At 36.0% G+C, this 21996-nt stretch overlaps 1 protein-coding gene across 2 annotated transcripts; it reads right to left on the bottom strand.

Annotated features, from left to right (window-relative positions):
• Positions 1-2375: 2375 nt before the first annotated feature.
• On the bottom strand, positions 2376-11745 carry LOC112017478 (calmodulin-binding receptor-like cytoplasmic kinase 3). 2 transcript variants are annotated; one of them, XM_065761980.1, is made up of 7 exons: positions 10472-11745; positions 10154-10372; positions 9615-9883; positions 8571-8736; positions 8399-8488; positions 6857-7155; positions 2376-2874 (listed from the first exon to the last, which is right to left on the bottom strand). In XM_065761980.1, the coding sequence occupies exons 1-7, from the start codon at positions 10791-10793 to the stop codon at positions 2662-2664; spliced, it is 1578 nt and encodes a 525-aa protein (XP_065618052.1). In that variant the 5' UTR covers positions 10794-11745; the 3' UTR covers positions 2376-2661. The 2 variants fall into 2 exon arrangements, with proteins under 2 accessions (XP_065618052.1, XP_023905696.2); XM_024049928.2 differs by having other exon boundaries at positions 10508-11744.
• Between the last annotated feature and the right edge of the window lie 10251 nt (positions 11746-21996).

Genomic DNA, 21996 nt, shown 5'->3' with positions numbered 1-21996 from the left:
CTCTTCTTGGTTTTACTAGTTCTTCTTTTATAGTTTTCATCTTCCTATCTCCTGCTTCCATCTATTGATCGTCTATTTGCTTTTCTTCTGGTTGTCCATCCCATCAGAGGCATTATCCGCACTCAAGTGGTTCACTCTAACCAACGTTATCCTGCCAAGGGGTTACCTCCCCATTAATGCGGTCAGGGGGGTTGGTTGAGTGCATTCAATACGATAGTGACAGCTTACTTTGGGGTTAACCTCTCCCCAAAATCACCTTTGTCAGGCCGAGGACAAGGTATCCTCGGCGTGGATCCAGGAGAATAAGCTTCCCCCCCTTCTCTTCAGGAATAGCTTGCGATCCTCGGCATGGGCCTTGGGCCTACTATATGATGGGCCGAGGCCATCAGGCCCACGGACCCCACAATAGCCCCTCAAAACTCTGCTGCACGTTCTCTCGAACGGGGAGGAGGGTTTTGATACATGCGGATCCACTGGACGAATGGCCTCACTTTAGTTTATACTGATGCTGGCGGCTTCTTGACTGCCCGATGCGCGTTTTTAGCGTTTCGAGAATTAATGGGTGCCCACATTAAATTTTTGGCGGCACCACGTTTCCCACTTTCAACGGCATGATCTTCTGCCTTTATGAGCAAGCGGTTTCGTTTGGGGAGATTTAAGGGAGTAATGCGATAGTGACAGCTTACTTTGGGGTTAACCTCTCCCCAAAATCACCTTTGTCAGGCCGAGGACAAGGTATCCTCGGCGTGGATCCAGGAGAATAAGCTTCCCCCCCTTCTCTTCAGGAATAGCTTGCGATCCTCGGCATGGGCCTTGGGCCTGCTATATGATGGGCCGAGGCCATCAGGCCCACAGACCCCACAATATATATTTCTAATATATGGAGATTAATTCATTTTAGTTTAAAAACTAAACAGAAAAAAAGTTCAAAGATTAAAATAAAATAAAAAGCTATCTTTGAAAATTCCCAATCTCATTGTTCATATCCAGATTTTCTCCTCATCGCGGTACCAATCTTGAATTGCACACAAATTAGAGGGTGTTTGGATTGATGAAAACTGAGTTATATATAACTCAGTTTTCATCATCCAAAACTCAAAAAATGTGAGACCCACTGAAACTCATCTTGTATGGACAAATTTTTTAGTTAAGTTTCCATAATTCAAAAGTCAAAAATCTGAATTAGAGTCATAAAAACTGAAAAAACAATTAAGGTGTTTTCAAGTTACGTGAGATTTGAGTTTGAATAGCAGTAAATACTTAAGCCTTGATGGGGCCTGTGACTCTGTGTGGTCAAATCAGTTTAAGTGAGACCATTGGGCACATTCACTGCTCTTTCTTTGTTCAATTTTTTTGTTCTTTTCAGATACGCACAACAGCTTTCTCTTCTTCACCAAAACGACAATAAGTCATTATCTTAGAACCAAAATCAATTTCGGGGCAGCATCCATGCTGGTTCTTATTCGAATATTATGCCTATGAGTAGCACTTGTTAATGAGAAAGCAAAAAATGGATGGTACACTTTATAATCTTGAATAATTATCAACATCTATCCTTATGCCTTTAGGTGCCTATATCATCTAAATAGTTTGAAAAAGTATAAGGGCACCAATGAGATTGAATCTTAGCGCGATTCAAGATTAACATTGGCGGTGTGAAAGAAATCTAGAATGGACGATGAGATTGGGGATTTTTGGGAATTGGCTGTTTAGGTTTTAATCTTTTTCTTTTTAATTTTATTGCTGTATTTAATAACTAATGTGACATTTGCAATGTCATTAAAAATATGTCAAGTCATTGTTCCGTTAGACAAAGACAATAAAATTAACAAAAGTTAATAAAAGCTCATTTTTTACATCTAGAGGTCAACCTACCAAGTAAACTTCTTGGAATATTTTTTGTCAAATTTTTTCATTCTCATCTCCAAAAAGTTGAAAATTAAAAATTAAAAACAAAAACAGCAAAAATAATTGAGACCTAAAGGTCGGAGAAATGTGGTGCTGTTTTGTTTCAAATGTCATTCTGGGGTGAAGAACCTTGATACCCAATTAATAAATACAACATTTTAAAACAAAATATTAACCTAAGATGAAACAAAAATCTTGTAAAAGGCTTTTTTTTTTTTTTCCAAAGAACTTTAATCATAGAGCAATAGAAGAATAGAAAGAAAGAGCATGTAAAACTGTGTATTTCGTATTCAAGTAGAGAATAGAAAGAAGAACGGGAGATTAAAAAACAGTTCGGTATTGCATTTTCATAGGAAGCATTCTTCATCAACAATGCAACAAAACAATGGTTAAAAGTCTCAACAAAAAGCTGCATGAGTATTTCAATGTTGTGTTGTGCCGCGGCTGCTTTACCTAGAAAGTTTAAATACAGGAGAACAATAATTGATTCTTTTGATAGCAAAGTTCAAGATGAAGATGTCTCACTCACCATCTGTTGATACTTGTCACAGTAAGGCATTCATTTGCAATAACAAAGTTGAAAAATAGTACTCAACTGAACACATTCAAGAATGAAGAAAAATAAACAAGAGAAAGAAAAGGCAATGTCAAAATGAAATTTTCGCTTCTGCAGCTGAAGAAAACACAATTTGATTTATAAAAGACAACTATCAAACACAATTTGATTTATAAAAGAAAACTATCGGATATCAATCAAGGTCCTTTCTTTGCACTCTTGAGGTAGTCTGCCCTTATTGCCCACAGCTGTTCTCCCACTGATTTCATGTCTGGCCGGTCAACTCGAACAGGTGCTGCACACAGGAATGCCAAAGAAAACATTTTCATAAGTACCTCTGCATCCACGACTTCCTCCATCAAAGGATCCATCAATTCCTCCACACTTCCTTCATCGTACTTCTTGAAGGCCTGCACAATATCAAACTTGCTTGACCTGAGAACTTATATACTGGATGGAAGGGTTTAATGAGCAACAAGGAAACCAAAAAAAAAAAAACCTTTGATACGCTGCATTGTACAACCATGCAGGTGTTAGGAGTTGCAATTATGAACAAACCCATTGGATAATTGTTGCAATTATGCACCCCTCTTAACTTTCTTTAGCAGTGGCACCATCTGGATAATCACCGGATATAGCCTATAAAGTCTACAAATGAGGTCTCTGAATTTGCCCCACTTGGGGTGAAAATTATTAACGTCATTGACACAATTTAGACTTTCAATTCAGGGAGTCAGGAACCTTGTCACATCCATGGACAGCCTAATTTACAGCTTTTAGTTACATCCAAAGCATCAAAAAATTATTCAATACTCTAGGAGCAATGCTCCATCTTCTCACAATAATGGTGGGTCACTTTATTAATTTAGTTAGTAGGATTCACTATTATGTGAGTGGAATGACTAATGAGCATTACTCCTTAAGTACTAAATAATTATTCCAAAACACTTGCTATGAATACCAAAATTAATGCTAATTTAAATTTGAATTTCCACTTATGTAATTTTATTATGATCGAGGATTAATCGGGATTAGGGTTTAATCATTTTTCTTGTTGGACATAGGCAAGAGAGTGATAAGGAAGATCTAGAAGAACTAGTCTACATGCCTAACATCGATGACATTTGGGACAAAGATGAAGAGTGCAAGGGAGAGACCTTAACCTAGGTTGCATTCGAACTTTACCACCTTAAGTTGAAATCCCTAAACTTCTTGAGAATCGTGATACATCTAACATGAGTGAGGTTGAGTTCATGATAGTACAACCAAAAGAGGCGATAGTGAAAAAGGGCCCAGGCATTTTAAGCCTAAAAGGGTTTAAGAGGGCAACGAGTGATGATTCCATTTCCACTTGAAGTCAAGCCTAGGAAGCCTTTAGATCTTCTCCCACTTTCAACAGATGTTACAGTATCTGGGGCAATAAGAATGATAGAAACTGGTAGAATTCACCCTCGAAAATTGGCTTGCAAGAGAAGGGAGCCCAAGAGTTTATATACTCATGGTTAAGCTTGTGCTTAAGCCACGTGGGACACTTGGATCATAACTGTTAGATTTATGGTTAAGTGATTAAATTCATCATTTCCTAACAGCTTAAGCTTTTGGGACAATCGGTAATTTAACATGATATCAGAGCAGTTCGATCTTGAGTTCAATCCCTGACTTTACTCTACCTCTCATTTAAAATGTTAAATTCCCACTTGTTGGGCCCTCACTTACTAAGGGAAAGTTTAGGCTTACAAGTGAGAGGGAGTGTTAGACTTATGGTTAAGTGATTAAATTCATCATTTTCTAATAGCTTAAATTTTTGAGAGAATCGGTAATTTAACATGGTATCAGAGCAGGAAATCCTGAGTTCGATTCCTGGCTTTACTCTACCTCCCATTGAAAATATTAAATTCCCACTTGTTGAGCCCCCACTTATTAAGGGGAAGTTTAGGCCCACAAGTGAGGGGGAGTGTTAGATTTATAGTTAAGTGATTAAATTCATCATTTTCTAACAGCTTAAGCTTTTGGAACAATCGGTAATTTAACAATAACAAAGAACATATAAGCATCATGAAATTAGAAAACAACCTCAAGCAAGTGATGATCCATACAAAACTCAAGCTAATTCACATTATATATTATGTCATGTTTCCAATTAGGCCCGAACATTTTCCATATAACTTCGTTAGGCAACTGCAAACTTGTATTGTTGAAAGTGTTGAATTGGGTAGGATGCATATGCTAATGAATTTCATTTGATTACAAAAGTAGCTCCACCTAATATTGAGGATCTAGTTGCTTATAAAGGTCCAGAAAATATCTCATTTGATACTTCAAAGAGCTTTCCCATGATCCCATTACAAACCCTATGACTCATCCAACACCACCAAACCTTTTGCCAATATGTAAAAAACATATTAATGTCATTTTGGATGAGCATGTTGTTTCTAATAGGGGCGGAGGAGTTTAGTGCCACTTAATTCATTGGAAGGGAAGACCAGAGTTAGCTTGGACCTGCATCACCAGAGGAGCTATTGCAATTACACAATCTTCTAGGTACTAGCTAGAGGTATACTCTCAAGTGATAATCTCTCATCTTTTCATCAATACAAGCCACCATTATTTTTAAGAGAATTTCCTCATTTCGATCTGATATGAAATCCTATCTTTCCTTGTATCTCTACTTATTTTAGCTATCCTCATTTTATGAACATGTTGCTTCTTAACAGCCCTACATTTAGTACCATAAAATTCTCTCTTTTAACTTAATAGGTATTCTATGATGACACAATACTCCTACTGCGTTTCCCCACTTCATCAACACTACTCTAAATAGAAATCCTTTGTCCCACATTTAGTGCTCCACTTTTTGCTCCACCAATTGCAGTAAATCATGTGCTTGAATTTTTTTTTTTTTTTTTTTTTCAGAAAATATCTCATTTGATACTTCAAAGAGCTTTCCCATGATCCCATTACAAACCCTATGACTCATCCAACACCACCAAACCTTTTGCCAATATGTAAAAAACATATTAAAGTCATTTTGGATGAGCATGTTGTTTCTAATAGGGGCGGAGGAGTTTAGTGCCACTTAATTCATTGGAAGGGAAGACCAGAGTTAGCTTGGACCTGCATCACCAGAGGAGCTATTGCAATTACACAATCTTCTAGGTACTAGCTAAAGGTATACTCTCAAGTGATAATCTCTCATCTTTTCATCAATACAAGCCACCATTATTTTTAAGAGAATTTCCTCATTTCGATCTGATATGGAATCCTATCTTTCCTTGTATCTCTACTTATTTTAGCTATCCTCATTTTATAAACATGTTGCTTCTTAACAGCCCTACATTTAGTACCAAAAAATTTTCTCTTTTAACTTAATAGGTATTCTATGATGACACAATACTCCTAATGCGTTTCCCCACTTCATCAACACTACTCTAAATAGAAATCCTTTGTCCCACATTTAGTGCTCCACTTTTTGCTCCACCAATTGCAGTAAACCATGTGCTTGAATTTTTTTTTTTTTTTTTTCATTCATTTTAAACTTTGTATACTTTATAAGGAAAGAAAAAAATGATATGAGACAAGTTGTGATTAATGGAGAATAAAAAGGAACATCCAAAATGGGATAGAGGATTTTATTCCCCTAATTTCACACTCATTATTTGGGATTATGTTTATGGTTTGATTATTTTGCTTGTTAATTTTCTTGGAAACCTATTTATAAAGGGCTCCAGTAAAATGTAAGGGACACATATGATGTGATGAAGGGAATTTGATGTTGGAATTTTCCAATAGCAAGATGCTAATTCCTGGCATGAAAATTTTCACTCCTCCGGGAGGAGTCACAACAACTGTGGGTTCCACCATGTGTCCCACATTGGGGTCCACACTTGTTGAGAGGAGGGAGGACTCCTCCCGTAGGAGTAAATAATTTGTCATTCCTGGCAACCTACATGTCCTGCTTAGTGCTAATTCCAAGCAACTAGGTATTGATTCTTAGGTATATCTTTCCTTTTATTTCCTCTCCCAAATTCCTTTTGAACTTGTCATGTATCAGCACCTAGCCTATATCAGACGCAGATTGATGTTTACCCAGCATAATTCAGCCCAAGCGACAGGCCTACCAAGAATAATTTGAAACATTTCATCTAATTGTGGCCTCAGCAAAGGAGGTTTCTGATAGATGTAAACTTATAACCCATCAAATTGGTGTACTGTTGCATTTGTACCTTGGATATTACCCCATGTTCTAAGAATAATCTGAAGTTTTAAACTACTTTATAGGAAGCCTCAACTGACCCCGCCCTCCCACCCCCCCAAAAAAATAGCCTCAACTGACCCCGCCCCCCCACCCCCCAAAAAAAAAAAAAAAATCAAGGTAATGGAAAATAAGCTTACCCATCGAAGTGTCACCCGCTGTTCAGGAGGTCTCTTCAACTCCACAGGACGACGGCCTGATAGAATCTCAATAAGTAAAATCCCAAATGAGTAAACATCACTCTTGGGGGTGAGTTGATAGGTCTTCATGTATTCAGGGTCTAGGTAACCCACTGTCCCTTTCACTTTGGTAGAAATGTGTGTTTGATCAGTATCCAATGGACCAAGCCTTGCAAATCCAAAATCAGCCACCTTGGCTCTCATGCTCTCTGTCAGAAGAATGTTGGATGACTTCACATCTCGATGGATGATTTGCTTCTCTGTAGCAAGATGAACAAAAATTTAGGCATCAATTAGATTTGCAACAAAGAAATGACACACACCCTAAGAAGTTTATGTGGCATGAAATCATTAAAATGTGAAAATGGCATCCCAAATATTTTGGGTGTTAGAAATTGTCTCAAATTTCTAATTTGATTTGGTTTAGATTTTCTTGGCATGGAAGGAAAGGTTTTTCCTTGGTGAAGAAGGAAAGTTCTTTATTGAAGTAGAAATTGGGTATTCCTTGTCCATCATGGAATAGAATTGTTGCAATGAGTTTGGTGGCATTTGCCCAAGGGTCCTACCACTTGGCTAGAGGAGAAGACCCTAGAAGAACATGGAGTTTGTCACTTTGAAGAGTAGTTTGAGTGTTTGTCAATTAGGTGTGAGAGAGTTATTAGGCATATTAGGGCTTTGGGATGGCGTAAGCCTATGTGTGTGAGGTTTTTGAGTTAGTTTATGTTAGTGAGAGGTTTTGCTTATGTTTGTTAAGTTTGTAAGTGTTGTTTGTGCAAGTATGTAAGATTGTGAGTTTGGTTTATAAGGTTTGGTTGAGAGTGGTTGTAATCCATATTGCTGAAAATGGATTTTGGTCAGTGTTGCACGTGGCATAGGCTTTGAGTTGGCCGAACCACATTAACTATTGTTGTATTGTATGATTGTTTTTATTTCTTATTCATGTCAATGCACTAAAACTAGCTCTAAATCACAAAAATGGGCTCATGGTAAAAAGAATGTGTTATGGAGAGGTTGTTAGCAGGACACACACACAAAAGACCAAGTTTGCAAGTGGAAGAAAGGAACATTGTTTAAGTCACATGAAGTTTCCCATGGTCAGAATTTCAAACATGAACCAATGACTGTCTTCACTACCAAAAGAAACCATTGGGCAACACTACGTGAAAATCATGGCTTGTCAGTCTAGTACTTAACTATGCAAACTGATAGATATAGACTGTTTCAGCCTTCCTAATTATCAAAATCACTCTAAACTGAGAAGTGTATCTGAAGTCTATGCCAAAGGAATTCTGTAAAATTTAGCTTATTTGTTCAGAAAATGAAGGAGGAGCAAGGAAGATTTAGAATGCTATTGCAACATTCCAACCCAACTTAGTTGTAACATTGCAAATTTGATTCCTGTCTCCTCAAAGCCAAATAAATAAATCAAGGACTGTTCCTTGGACTGGTCTTCAGAATTACAAGGATCCATGAAACAAGCAAACTGAATGGAAAGTTTGTCACCTGCATATAGATGGAGATAAGTTAGGCCATGAGCAACATCAATGGCAATTTCAAGTCGCTGATTGAAATCCAGGATTCTTCCACGTTGACCTGCCAGTAATAGCAACAACATAGTTAACACCATTATTGTCATCAGAATTAAGATTTTTTTCCTGTGATTAAGTAAGCTTACCATCTAAATGTTCTCTCAAAGTACCATTTGGCACATACTCTATGATGATAAGGCGTTCATTTCCTTGGTCAATATAACCTAGCAATTTCACTAGATTCCGGTGATCAATTTTGGCCAGAAGTTCAACTTCACTAGAAAATTCAGTCTGCAGATTCTCAAAGAGTTCCTATGCAATCATGTCATGTGTACAAAGAAAATGCATCAGAATTGTAAATTGAAAAATTTCATGGAATGAGAGATATGAGAAGATAACTGAAATTCCATTTAAGAATTTTTTCATTATAAAGGCAACTTAAGCTTAAAATGACTTGAAAACTTATAAATTATGAAAACATTGTAAAATAAAAATCCTATTTTTCCACCGCTTAAGCAGAGCCTCTTTTAGTTTGGAAATCTTTGAACTGCATCATAAACCTACAAGTTTATCATGTTTTGTTCCTATTAGACCCAATGTGAACAGTACATCACTCTCTTTTGTTGGCCATTAGGCACTACTTCTATACATAAAGCTTGCACCAATGTTCTGGTTGGAACCACTTGCCCATTCCAGCCCGCCCAACAGAATACCTAAAAACTTGCACCTGGCCCCTTCTTTGATGAAAATAAAACAAGAAACACAGCTGGTTTCTTATTAGGTAAAAGACTAATCAACTACACAAAAAAACTAGCTTTTAATAGTCTAATTTGCTTGAGAGAGCAAGTTGCATCTTAGTCTAATAAGATTGAATGCCATTAATCTGTCAAGTTGAAAAGAGTTGCTGAATGCAGAAATGATCCCTCTAGATGATGTTTCCTTTGCTTATCCTTTATTTACTTTTAGGTGAGAACTCCTTATCCTTATTTTTTTTTAATTTCCAAAGTCCATATTTTGCAGAAAGCAACCCATTTCTAATCAAAAGGTGGCTGTATGTTTCTTGATCTGAATGTTCTATCACATTAAATAGCTTAAATGCCATTATCCACAACGTAAATTCTACTGACTAAATGGTGGAGATGATATTGCATAAGTAGTATATTCAGCATCATTTAAGGAACCAGCACTACCTTCTTTGCTCGCTTTATCGCAACCATGTGGCCGTTTTCTAGCTGTGCCTTGTAGACAGTTCCAAAGCCTCCTTCACCTATTCGTAGTGATGGTGAGAAATTGCTGGTTGCTTTCGAAAGCTGGCTCAAAGTGAGTTGTAATGATCCAATTCCTTTGAGTTTAGGTGAAATTGAGAATCTAGAAGGACTAGGTGGTATTGGCATCCGATGTGGACTGGCTGGAATCTTTTCAGGAGCCGGATTCACATCAAAAGAAGAAGCTGAATCTACTGCAAGAACAAAATTAATCACTTGTGAAGTATAGCATTAGAAAGAAAACAAATGAAATCAAGAAAATTTCATCTAATTAAGCCAGAAAAGATTTAACATTGGGGAGAATAATGCCATAATTGCAAAACACTGTAAATCAAGAAAATGTAAAACACTCACTTTTAGTCATCATATTATTAAATTCATAGAATTGGGGAAGCTTAGCTATAACAGTTCATAGTATTTTAAAGTCATAGATGGCAAGATTCAGAATAGAAAATTGTACTCACTTGAGTGTGGATCCTTAGAAAGAACAGTGTGGGAAGTTGGTTTCTTTCTCTTCTGAAAGCAGGCACAGAGGAAAACACAACACAAAACAAAAGCTCCAGTTGTTGCCATGCCAGCTATTGTTGGGGTTGACATATGATGCCGATGCCGGCCATGGAATTTCGATTGCTCTTTTAAATTTCTTTGAAAAAGTTTTCTTCCTGCCTTAAAGACCAAACCATCTACAAAAGCAGTAACACTTAATAAAGATTCTAAGACTTGTACTATAAATTCTGACTATGCTTAATAAAGGTAGACTTTTTACTAATATTTGTACAAACCAGAAACTGGAGCAAACACTTTACATTGGCGCATACCTAATGAAAGGTCCACTTCACAGTGATTACTTCCAAGGTACCCGTCGAATATGCAACCACTTGCATGATAAAATTGGAGGGCTTCACAGAACAGATCTTCGTTGACCGCATCCCCATTAATGTAAAACAGTTCATGACCATTAGAATTTGAATATGCTATGTTATCAGTACCACAAACCTTTGACTGGACAAATTCAGAGGCAAAGATTCTTGGCAGTTGCACCAACAGCAACAGACTTAACACAATGATATCCATTCTCAACAAAATAATGAACTTAATTTCCATGTTTGAGAGCTAAATGATAATGCAAGCATCTCTATATTCTGCTAATCACCACCAAGCAAAGCCAGAAAAGGAGATGCACAAACAGAACCTTAAAATACTCAGCCAGTATGCTTCAAATCAAATGAACCAAAGCCTTATTGTAGTTGACCCGGATAGGAAGAGAGCTGGCCCTCTACTCTAATCTTTCGAGTTGAAGAATTCAATTGCTCAAATATTTCGGACTATCATCATGAAAGTTGATCATACAAATTAGCGAGAACCACATAATCTAATTCAAGAATAAGCACAATGCTCCAATACCCAGCGCACCAAATTGACAAAGGAGAAAAACCCCTCACAGGGAGTTGAACCAAATAGCAATATAGTTGAAACCGATATAAAAGGAACTCACAAACAAGTTAATCTCTTCAAAGTGCTCTATCCATGTGGATTCAAGTTCAATTACTTTCCAAGTGCTCTATAAATGTAAGCTCAATTTTTGGCACTACCCCTCAACACTCAATCAAAGCCTTCACAACCCAGTTCACGAAATCCCAACCCCAAGAACTGAAAGAACTCAAATTTCTCAAAATCAAACTAAATTGACTGAAACCCAACTCACCAAAACCCGAAATGAAACAAACCCATATCACAAAACACCTAAATATAGCAATACTAAGTTGAAAAGTACAAGGTTCAACCTGGTGATACCTTTGAAAGACTTCCAATGACTTAAGCCACACGATACTACTAAGCTACATGTAAGAGAATCAAACCTGAAAAGAAGGAAGCCTAGGCTAGGCTGTGACGAAACTGGGGTTTGGATATTGGATTCGATTTCTCTCAGTATCAAAAGGCAATCATCATAAATAGAAAGTAAAGTCCGGCCAAAGCCGAGGAGGAAGATGTTGGAATCTGACGTAAACCATGGCCATCTATATAGTCTATTCTCTCTCTCTCTCTCTCTCTCTCTCTCTCTCTCTCTCTCTATATACGCGCAAAATATAATAAGCAAACCGTAGTGTTGGACAATGTTGACCGTTGGGAACCTATCACCATAGGCGTTTTGGTCATTTGCTTTACCTTTCACATGTGAGCTTTTCTAAAGTATGGTCATTTCATATGTATGCAATGATGATAAATAGCATGTAAGTTTCTTTCACGTAAAGATCTTGACCGTTGACACATATACATTAGCATTACAGTATATTATTATAATTTATCTATGATCTTACCTTTGGATTCTTGGTACCCTTGTTTGTAAAAATTCGTGCAAAATAATCCTTGACAGTGTTTATAGCTCAACTGACATCTTTTAATGTTTCTATTATAGGTGTTTAAAAATATCTGCTTACTTTATTTAGCAAAAAATTTCATGCAAGATTGGTTTAGTGATTTTTAAGACCTACTGAGATCCATAAGGTCTTAAGTTTAAAACTCTTAGCATGTAGTTTAGAGTTACTCTTAAGAAATTTTTCTATATGTGGGACAAGAAGACTACACGCATTCAAAAAAATAATCAAGTATTTAAAGAGATTTAAATAACAAAAATGTGAGATTTAGGCCCATTTAAATTGAAAAATGAGAGAGAGAGAGTAAAGTGGAGTTGGCTGAAGTTGTAGCGTTGGAGATGGTTTTGGTAGCTATTGATTATATTGGCTACGTTAGTTGTAGCTATTTTTTTTAGCTTTTAGATCAAATGGGTAGTATAACCATCTTTATGACACATGGATAGTTGAGAATGGATGGTGCAATGAGGAGTTTTTATGCTATACACACCATATAATATGCCCCGCTGAAGTGGCTTGATACGGTGTAAAATGATGTCGCGTGGTTGAATAATTGAACATGTTCAAGGAAGAAACCAAATAGGCTTAATTATATTAATTAATTTATTAAATACTAATCGTTTGTTGGAGTGCAGTACTCACATTTTATTTAATAATCAGTACTCACCAATTATAGGGTTGATCAGCCATCCGCTTTTTGTGATAAAAACTATTGAACCCACAGCATCTAGGCTGAGCAAAAGGGAAACATCTAGAGGGGGTGTTTTTTAGTTAATGGCATTATCCTGATTACCAAAAAAAAAAAAAATACAAAAAAAAGACTATTGAACCCACACAAAACAAAAAGGACAACATATTTAGGGTAAAAAGGAATGAAAAAGAAAAAGGAGAACAGATAATTGCATCATGACACTATAAAAAAGCAAGACCTTCAATGTTTCTTTTTGCTAGAAAAATGACTTCCTTTATGAAAATGGAATTAAGGAGGCTGGTACATTGATTTGTACAACATTCCAAAAGGTCCTGTCCCTATTGCCTAACGTTAACGATTGTCACTTGTCATATGCGAATAAGGATGAAGTTATATAATTAGATTTTTTTTTTTCTTTAGCATAAAAGACAACATGAACATTAGCCCATTGATAGTTGAGATGAATGACCACATTCGGTGGTACCAGTCACACAAACAAATAGGCATGCGCAGGGCGGCTCAACGAATTTGGGAGCCCTAGGCGAAAGTTTTAAAAAACGTGTAGGGCTAGAATAATAAAAAGAGTAAAGACTAAAGAGTACAACAAAAATTAAGCAAAAATGGATAATAAAAACTCAGCAGCAAACTATGAAGAAGACTAAAGAGGCAAAAGGAAGACTAAAGAGAAAACAAAAAACGAACCTGAAATGAAAATCTATGAATACACCAAGTGTATTGCCAACACCAATTGATGAGTAAGCCAACTAAAAAGAGTTTTTTTTTTTAGAATCAAGATGGAGAGAGTGAGTGTTTTTTTCTTCTTTCTTTTTTCTGCCTTTTGTTACTTGTATATTGAGAAAATCAGTGTCTCTCTTTCTCTCCCTCTCTACATTTCAAGTAATAAACATAGGTTTTCTTAATAAAATGTGATGCAAAGGTTTGATCCAGAAGACACTTGGATGTGGTGATTTTTTTTTTTTTTTTTTTTTCTGAGAAAGCTAAAGATTTGGTGATTTGATTGGATTTCATGTCCTTTTAGCCTTGTTGCTTTGTGAGAAACGATTAGAAATAACTTATTTCTTCTCAATTTTCAATTAAGGGCTTAAATCTTTTGGATGGGCCTTACTTATTTTTTTTTTCTTTCACAACATTATATAATATATTAGTACTATTGGGGACCCTCTTACAAGTGGGGGCCTTAGGTGGTGGCCTAAATGGCCTACAGGTTCAGTCGGCACTGGGTATGTGAAAGGAGAATGTATTTCATGCATTAGATACACATATTCCCACGCCTCCCCCCCCTCCCCTATATCATATGATTCTTATAATAGTGTATGCAGCATGTGGAGTTCACATATTATGAAAAAAAGAAAAAGAAAAAGATAATGTATATATCTAATTCATGAGATGATTATTAGTACGACAGAAACATGTCATAGAGTGAGTAAGGTGCTTTGGGTATTAGAAGGTTATGTTGCTCTTTTGTGGTGCATGCTTGCAAGAGTTGGTTGAAGTTGTAGGCTGTGTGTTTGTTGTGAATATCATGTGCAGTGCATGTGATGTGGCAACCTTGCATGGGCTTCTCCACGGACATGTTGATGAGCAGTGGTTGGGTTGCTTGTGTGCAAGGCAAGGCTAGGCTACTTAAGCAGGCAGCATGCTAATTTATGTGAAAAAATGAGTTCGGGTTATGACTTGCTTGGCAAAGAATGGTTGGGCTGCATATGTGTGGTGATGTTGTGGGGGATGTGCAACCAAGTCTGAAAGGTGGTAGACACCTGCCAAGCCCTCCAATTGGTGTGTATGGACCAAGACTGAGTGTTAGGTGTTCGTGATGTCAACAACATGTAACTGTGTATTATTATGTATATCTAAGTAATCATCACTAATAGCTATTTCTTACATGTTTAATTAAAGATGTTAAAAGGTGGTAGACATGAGCCAAGCCCTCCAATTGTTGTGCACGAATCAAGACTGAGTGTTAGGCATTGGTGGTATCTTTAAGTAACATGTTCTTGGAATCAAGCTTCCCATCCTTTGGTATGTATATATATGTTCAATTTATGCAATTTGAATAATCTATTTCAAATTTGTATTGCATGGTTAGAACAATGTTCTTCTTAGGGGAGTCATTACAAAGATATGGATAGGTGCATTAGCGGAGGCTAGTCAACTCGACCAAGTGGGTTTGGATTAGACCATTTACAAGGGTCCAAAAATTTGTTCTTAGACCTAAACCAGGTGGCGACTCCCTTCTTTACCTTAGCCTCTAGTTAGTGGTATACTCTTAAATTCATGTGTAGGATGGATCTTCATCGAGTTGCACCTAAGATTAGCCAATCACACGACATGCCTAACCCAGACATACTAATAGCCTACAATAACATAGATCACTCGCAGCCCAATCCATACCTTTAAACCCAAGTACCAAACTCAACTAAGCCTAGATTGCAACCCCATGCCACCATAGCACCACCTTAAGACCCATTTGAGATCGCTACACCCAAATTTCAAACCACCTTGGTCATTCACAAATGGAATTGAGGACCACTCTTAATTTGCTAATTATGTCCAATCACTCCACCCTAAAGTCGACGCCACCACTATAATCCTAACCCATTAAATCCAAGTCATAATAACATCTCCACAAGCTCAAGTCACCATTCCTTGAAACTAATCAACATTACTAACACCAAATCAACGAGAAAAAAAAAAGTGAGAGGGAAGGGAGGGATTTTGTTGATCTTGGGTTAGTATGGCAGAGAAGCCAAGGAAAGAACTATCCTATATGTGGAAGATATAAGATAGGTTAGAGAACTCAGAGACATAACAATGATAGTGAGTGAGAAAAACTAATGCTTGGATTGAGAGTCTATGCGAAAATGAATGTCTTTACCATCTGATAAATAGCAAGTGTAAAAAGAAAGAAGGAAAAGAATGGTAAGAGAGAGAGAGAGAGAGAGAGAGAGAGAGAGAATTTTTTGTTTTTTGAGTTAGAGAATTGTTATATTTACTTATGTGTATTTTCTAAATGAATTGATAATTTTAATTGGACCATGTGTCATAATTTTAGACTTTGGTGGCACACTAATAGACAAAATGATGATATTGCAAATGATCTCAAACTTTAGATAACTAAATCAATAATTTTAATTTAAAAAATCAAAATCAAATTACCACAAATTTCGAGGATGCAATTTACATTTCAGTTTTTTTTTCCTCTCCTTGCAATAAGGTGAAGGACTTTGTCCTATCATAGGAGCAACAAATGTGCCACCAAAACAACATGCTATTGACAAGAATTAATGTAAGTCGAGATACTTTTACAATTCTATATTATAAAATGAAATTCAAGTGCCAAGAGCCTTACAACTTAATTAATTGGTATTTTTTTGTATTTCAAACAAAGGCATTCAGAACTTAAATCCCACGTTTCTATTGTAACTATCAAATTACTGAAATTTAGTGTTATTTTCATAAAATAATTTGTTCCAAAGGAATGTAATAAAAATGTGACACATTTTAGTTTGGAAATGAAGTTATGAGACTAAATGGTTTTTTGTTTTTGCAATTTACGATTACTTATCACATACATCTTCTAAGATTTGATCCATCATAGATATACAAAACAAAAGTCATCATCTTTAATATTTGAAAAAGGAAAACAATTTATTTCCATAAACTATTAGCTTAATTTCCAACTCTCGTGAGAAGACATTTGAATTAAAAAGAACAATTGGTTTGATTAGAAACAACATAAAAAGGAAGACCAATTGATTGGAAAAGCTGATGTTGACTTTTATCTTTTTTTTTTGATAAACATGTTGACTTTTATCTTAATTCTTTACTAGTAACTAGTAAGTAGTGATTCCACAAGGCAAGTTTTCACACCAAATAATATTAATTCTTTGCTCTTAGTGGTACCACAAGGCTTGTATTAGGTAGCAAAACAAAACAAAAACAAAAACAAAAAAAAAAAACAAAACAAAAAACAAGGCATGAATTCACACACCTAATTGTCATTTTATTTATGATTCGAAGTTAAAAAAAGATGGAGGGAAGACTTGTGAATTCAGAATGGTCTATGGTGTGAAATGTGGATTAAAGGATAGCATAACGTGTTAGAAGTTGTTAAGAGCGTGTTTGAAGTTGGAACACGCAAGATTTACACGATACATATGTATGGGTCAAGGAACAAGGCCCACTGGTGGGTCCAACTCTGATGTCCCTTCTTTGAAGTCTAATTCTAGACTTTTATGTGCCACAGCCCATTTTAGTGTTGCTCTTGTGGGTAGATTTGGATCAATTGTGGGCTAAAGTTTACACTAGCTGGGCCTGTTCTGGGTTGGCTTTGCCCCAACTCTTTTTTTTGTTTTTTGTAAAGGAAATTTCTTCCATTTAAAAGTACTAAACAAATGTGGGCTAAACCTTTTATTTTTTTGGGATCAAATGTGGGCTAAACTCTTTCTTTGATGTTTATTGTGGATTTGTAAAATCACTTATTCACATAATTATTGGGTTCGACTTGAGTCTAGTGTTTCATGTATTGAACTAGATAAGATACTGTCATTTGTCTAAAAATTGCCAGTACTTTGTGCATTGGATCCGATAAGATGCTGCTATTTATCCAAAATTTGTCATATGATAACATCCCATTGAGTTTAGTGCATAGAATACATTGGACCTAAGCTTTTCCCAAGTTATTATAGCCACTCAAAATTCACTGTACAACCAATGTACTAAAAAAGTTCAAACTTTTCATATTCTAATGTTATCAATTTTGTCAATTCCACTATTATCTCCTTCTTCTTTTTTTGCCTAGAAAAAGATAGGGCCTGGATTCATCTGGCTTGTTGCTAACTTGTGTGAGTGGTGATGGGTCTTCACATGATTCTAAGGACCACATGGTTATTCATTCTAACACTTTATCCAAATCCAATTGCCTCGACCGACCTAATATGTGGCTAAATTTTGGCAGATAGAAGAAGCCAATTTAGAATTCTGATTTATGAACCTCAAAGTCTTTAAATTAAACAGGCACTTTTAAGCTAAAGATCTACCATATGAAAAGACAAATATATTCTGCACCAAATGGATAAAGTAGTTCTTAATTGTTATCATTGTGGATTTACCAAATGAGTGATGTTAAAGGCGCTACTTTGAATTAAAAATAATGATAATAAAGAAAGAGATAGGTTCAAGTTACACCTGGTGTAACTTGACAAGAGTTACACCATTTGTAGATCATAGATTTGTAATTGATCTAATGGTTAAAAAAATAGCATTAAATGCTAATTGACTTACACCTGATTCACTTAATTAATAGCAATTTTGTTTCTCTCTTCTTATTTATTATTTAAAACCTTTTACATATATTCTTTTTTTTTTGCCAATGACTTTACAAATATATTATTTGTGTTTTGTTTCCAGTTTCAATTTGAAGGTACAGAGGACAGGCAAGGAATCTGGGACTTGATTATTCTGTGGTACCGTGCCATTGATAATCATATTGTGAGGTTTCCTTAACCTCCACGGGATGTAAAGCAATTAGGAAAATCTTATTTGGGAAATCTTGATTGAAGACCATAAAATTTAATATCTTAAGACACTTAATACAATAGAGAAAGCTTTCATTTTTTTGCTCATTTTTGGCAATAAAGTAGTTCAATGCTGAATTATCTCTCTTCATTCAAGGCCAATCCTAGCCAACTAACACTTCAAGTTCAGCGATATATTGTTCTATTACCTCATAATTACAATCTTATTCCTTTAAATTTGTTCTTTTTAATAATGGTTTTTGAACTCTTTAAAACTTGTTCAACTTTTTGACACGAGACCAAAAATTATCAGTAATCATGTTCATAAGGACTTAGACAAAGGATGAGGATCCCAGGTAACATAGTGATATAGTTTGATGCAACTCTTCATTGGTGATCTAAGTACATAAGTGTTGTAGTAGTGCCTTTTCCCACAGAGTCGTAGATTTTAAGCAAACTGTTTTTAATCAAAAGGAACTATGTACTTAATTCTTCATTTGTTGTGCTTACTTCTTCTTTGTTTCCTCCATTTATTTAAAACCTCATTAAACAACACTTAGCCATTTATTTATTTTTAAGGAGACAGGATATATATTCACAATTGATAAGACTATAAGAGTATGACTGGCTTAAAAAAAAAAGAAAAAAAGAAAAAAAAAAAGAGTAGTATGAACTCAAAAAAAAAAAAAAAAAATTTATTATTTTTTTTTTTTATGGGACACATGTATATTATTTTGTTTGTAATAAAAGAGGCTCGTCTTGTGTATACTAAGTTTTTTTTTTTTTTTTTTTAACTCTAGTCTAAAACTACAAATGTTAGGTTATTTTGTAATTATACTCTAATTATGTAATGTATTATAAACCCGATTTAAAACACTAATATTACTATTTTCATATGTGTTCTAATAAATATTACTGTTTACTAAAAATAAATATTACCGTTTACTAAAAAAAAAAGAATGTTTATCCCACATTGATTGTGTGTGTCTAGTGTCCGCTATTTATAACTACAGTCTACAACTACAAAGGTTAAGCCATTTTTTAGTTGTACTCTGGTTATATAATGTATTATAAACCCTGGTTAAAATACTAATATTGTTAGTTTTGACTATGTATATTGTTTTGTCAATAGCTGTAGTGATTTATGGTCTTATCTCTTTTTGACATGGTTTTCGAAAGTTTGAGGTATCACATATTCATAAGAATGGAAATCATGCAACACATTTGTTAGTAAAACACGTTCAAGGTATTAAGCATTAAGTTACTTGGATTGAAGGGAGCCCTTATTTTTTAGAACATACTCTTTTCAAATGATGTAATTTCTTTTAGTTCTTTTTATTTGAAGTTCAAGTTTCTTATAAAAAAAATATATCTTTCCTGATAAATAAATCGGAAAATCCCATTCTTTAATATATATATATATATATAACTCCATTTATTCAATCTTTTTTTTCCTTAATCTTGCCAAAATCTTAAAATATTGTAGCCAAATTTGAGCCCAATTTTGTTTGTACAGAAAACCAGTGGAGACCATATATTCGAACGACATACAAAAAGTTGTGTGGCAAAACTTCGATGTTGCAAGGCAAGGCTAGGTAAGTAAAGCTTGAGAAGTTAATCATGGCAATAAAAGAAGGAAAATATTGGATACTTTTTTTTTTTTTGCCGAGAGAAAATATTAGAATCAAAGATTTCAAAAAATTTAACATTTAACATTTCAAAAACTTACTTTATTAATTTTAACAATTCCCTTTTCAATAGCCAACATCAAAGATTTTATATTTTTTACTACTTCATTAAAATATGATTATTTTTTATTCTCATTCTTATCTCTTTCACTGCCAACAAATTCACTGCCACTGCCAATACCCACTGCCATCACCGCCCACAGCCACAACCACAACCACAACCACAACCACCACCACCACTACCATTGCCAACACTCACAGTCTCCACTACCAACAAGCCCATCCCTTCTTCAACTTTGTAACACGCACCCACACACATGAAAACAAACCATCAGATTCTCATTCCTTGGTCCGCCCATGGAAGACCCGGATCTCCGTCTCTGCCCTTTCCGCTGTCACTGACGCTTTCCGCCGATCTGACGACACTGTCAATCGCCGTATCCTCTCTCTCCTCGACGTCAAAGCAAGCTCAAATCCCACCTCTTGAAAGGTGTCAAATCTTTAGACATCATGGTTGACCCTTCTCGCTGAACCCACCAAATCAAGACCCAATCTGAACCCACCACAAACACAATCCCAAAACTAAATCAATTCAAATTAAGACCCAAAATCAAATCAAACTCACCTTGATCTGAACCCACCACAAAACCGCAACCAAAACCCACCCTAACCTCTCCGATGACCACCACCCCAGCGGCCCAGCCTCTCCGGTCTCAACCCCAACCAAGAACACCGACCATGCTAACCTAAGAATGACGCCTCAAGAATGCTGACTCAACCTGATCTAAACACTGACTCAAGCTTGGGTTTTTGGGTTCGGCCATTGATAGAAGAGCAGAGTTTGGGTTGAGGGAGAACCAACAAAGGATAAGAGCTTGCGTGTGAGAAAGAGAGAGGGCACGTGTGGAGATTAAAATATAATATTTGGGTTTGACACTCAGCTATAGTGCACTAACAGAGATACACTTGCTTAAAAAAAAAAAAAAAAAAACACAGAGATACACAAACACGAAGATCGGAGATCGGCTGAGATTTGGTGGTGGATCGGAGCGGTGGTTCAGAGCTGCAGCGTTTGGTGGCGTAGATCAGTTGGGAGCTGTGGCGTTTGGTGGATCGAAGCGGAGCGTAGATCGGAGATGTGGCGTAAGGTGGATCGGAGCGGAGATCGGAGCGGAGATTGGAGCGGAGCGTAGATCGGAGCGGAGATCGGAGATGTGGCGTTTGGTGGATCGGAGCGAAGTGTGGATCGAAGCGGAGATCGAAGTGGAGCGTAGATCGGAGATGTGGTGTTTGGTGGATCGGAGCGGAGATCGGAGCAGAGATCGGAGCGGAGCGTGGATCGGAGCAGAGATCGGAGATATGGCGTTTAATGGACCGGAGCGGATTGGATCGGATCGGAGCGGAGATATGGCGTTTTGTGATTTGGAAGAGGAAGGCCAGAGAGATGGGTGTAGAGAGAGAGAGAGAGAGAGAGAGAGAGAGAGAGAGAGAAAGAGAGAGAGAGAGAGAGAGAGGAGAGAGAGAGAGAGAGAGAGAGAGAGAGAGAGAAATCAGAAAATGGGTATAGAGAGAGAGAGGGCACGTATTTAAGAGAGTTGGTTGGTGAGAAATAATAAAAAAAATAGATTATAATGTATATTTTATTGGAATAACTTGTAAAATAGATGAATTGATGTAGGTGTTTTGTAAAAGTGAATGTGTAAAATAAAAAAAGTAGGTTTTTAGTGTAAAAATAGATGTATAAAATACACATACTGATGTGAATGTTCTTATATGCTATTTTTATAGCTCCAAGCACAAAAAACATGTTCCATCAAAAAAGGCAAATGCTAAATTTTTTTGACACCCAGCTACAGTGCGCTGCTATCTCTAGCNCTTTCTGACCATTCTGAAAATTTTCAATTCTAGAAGGTATAAGAAAATAATGTAATCCAACAATATTAAAAAAAAAAAAAAAAAAAAAAACCTTTCAATAATTTTTTTTAGTTTGACAAAAAAAATAAAATAAATCAAATTTAG

Source organism: Quercus suber, unplaced genomic scaffold, assembly GCF_002906115.3.
Source record: "Quercus suber isolate HL8 unplaced genomic scaffold, Cork oak 2.0 scaffold_436, whole genome shotgun sequence".
Lineage (NCBI taxonomy): Eukaryota > Viridiplantae > Streptophyta > Magnoliopsida > Fagales > Fagaceae > Quercus > Quercus suber.
The sequence above is the reverse complement of the archived record's forward strand: the minus strand, read 5'-3'. Positions and strand labels throughout refer to the sequence as shown.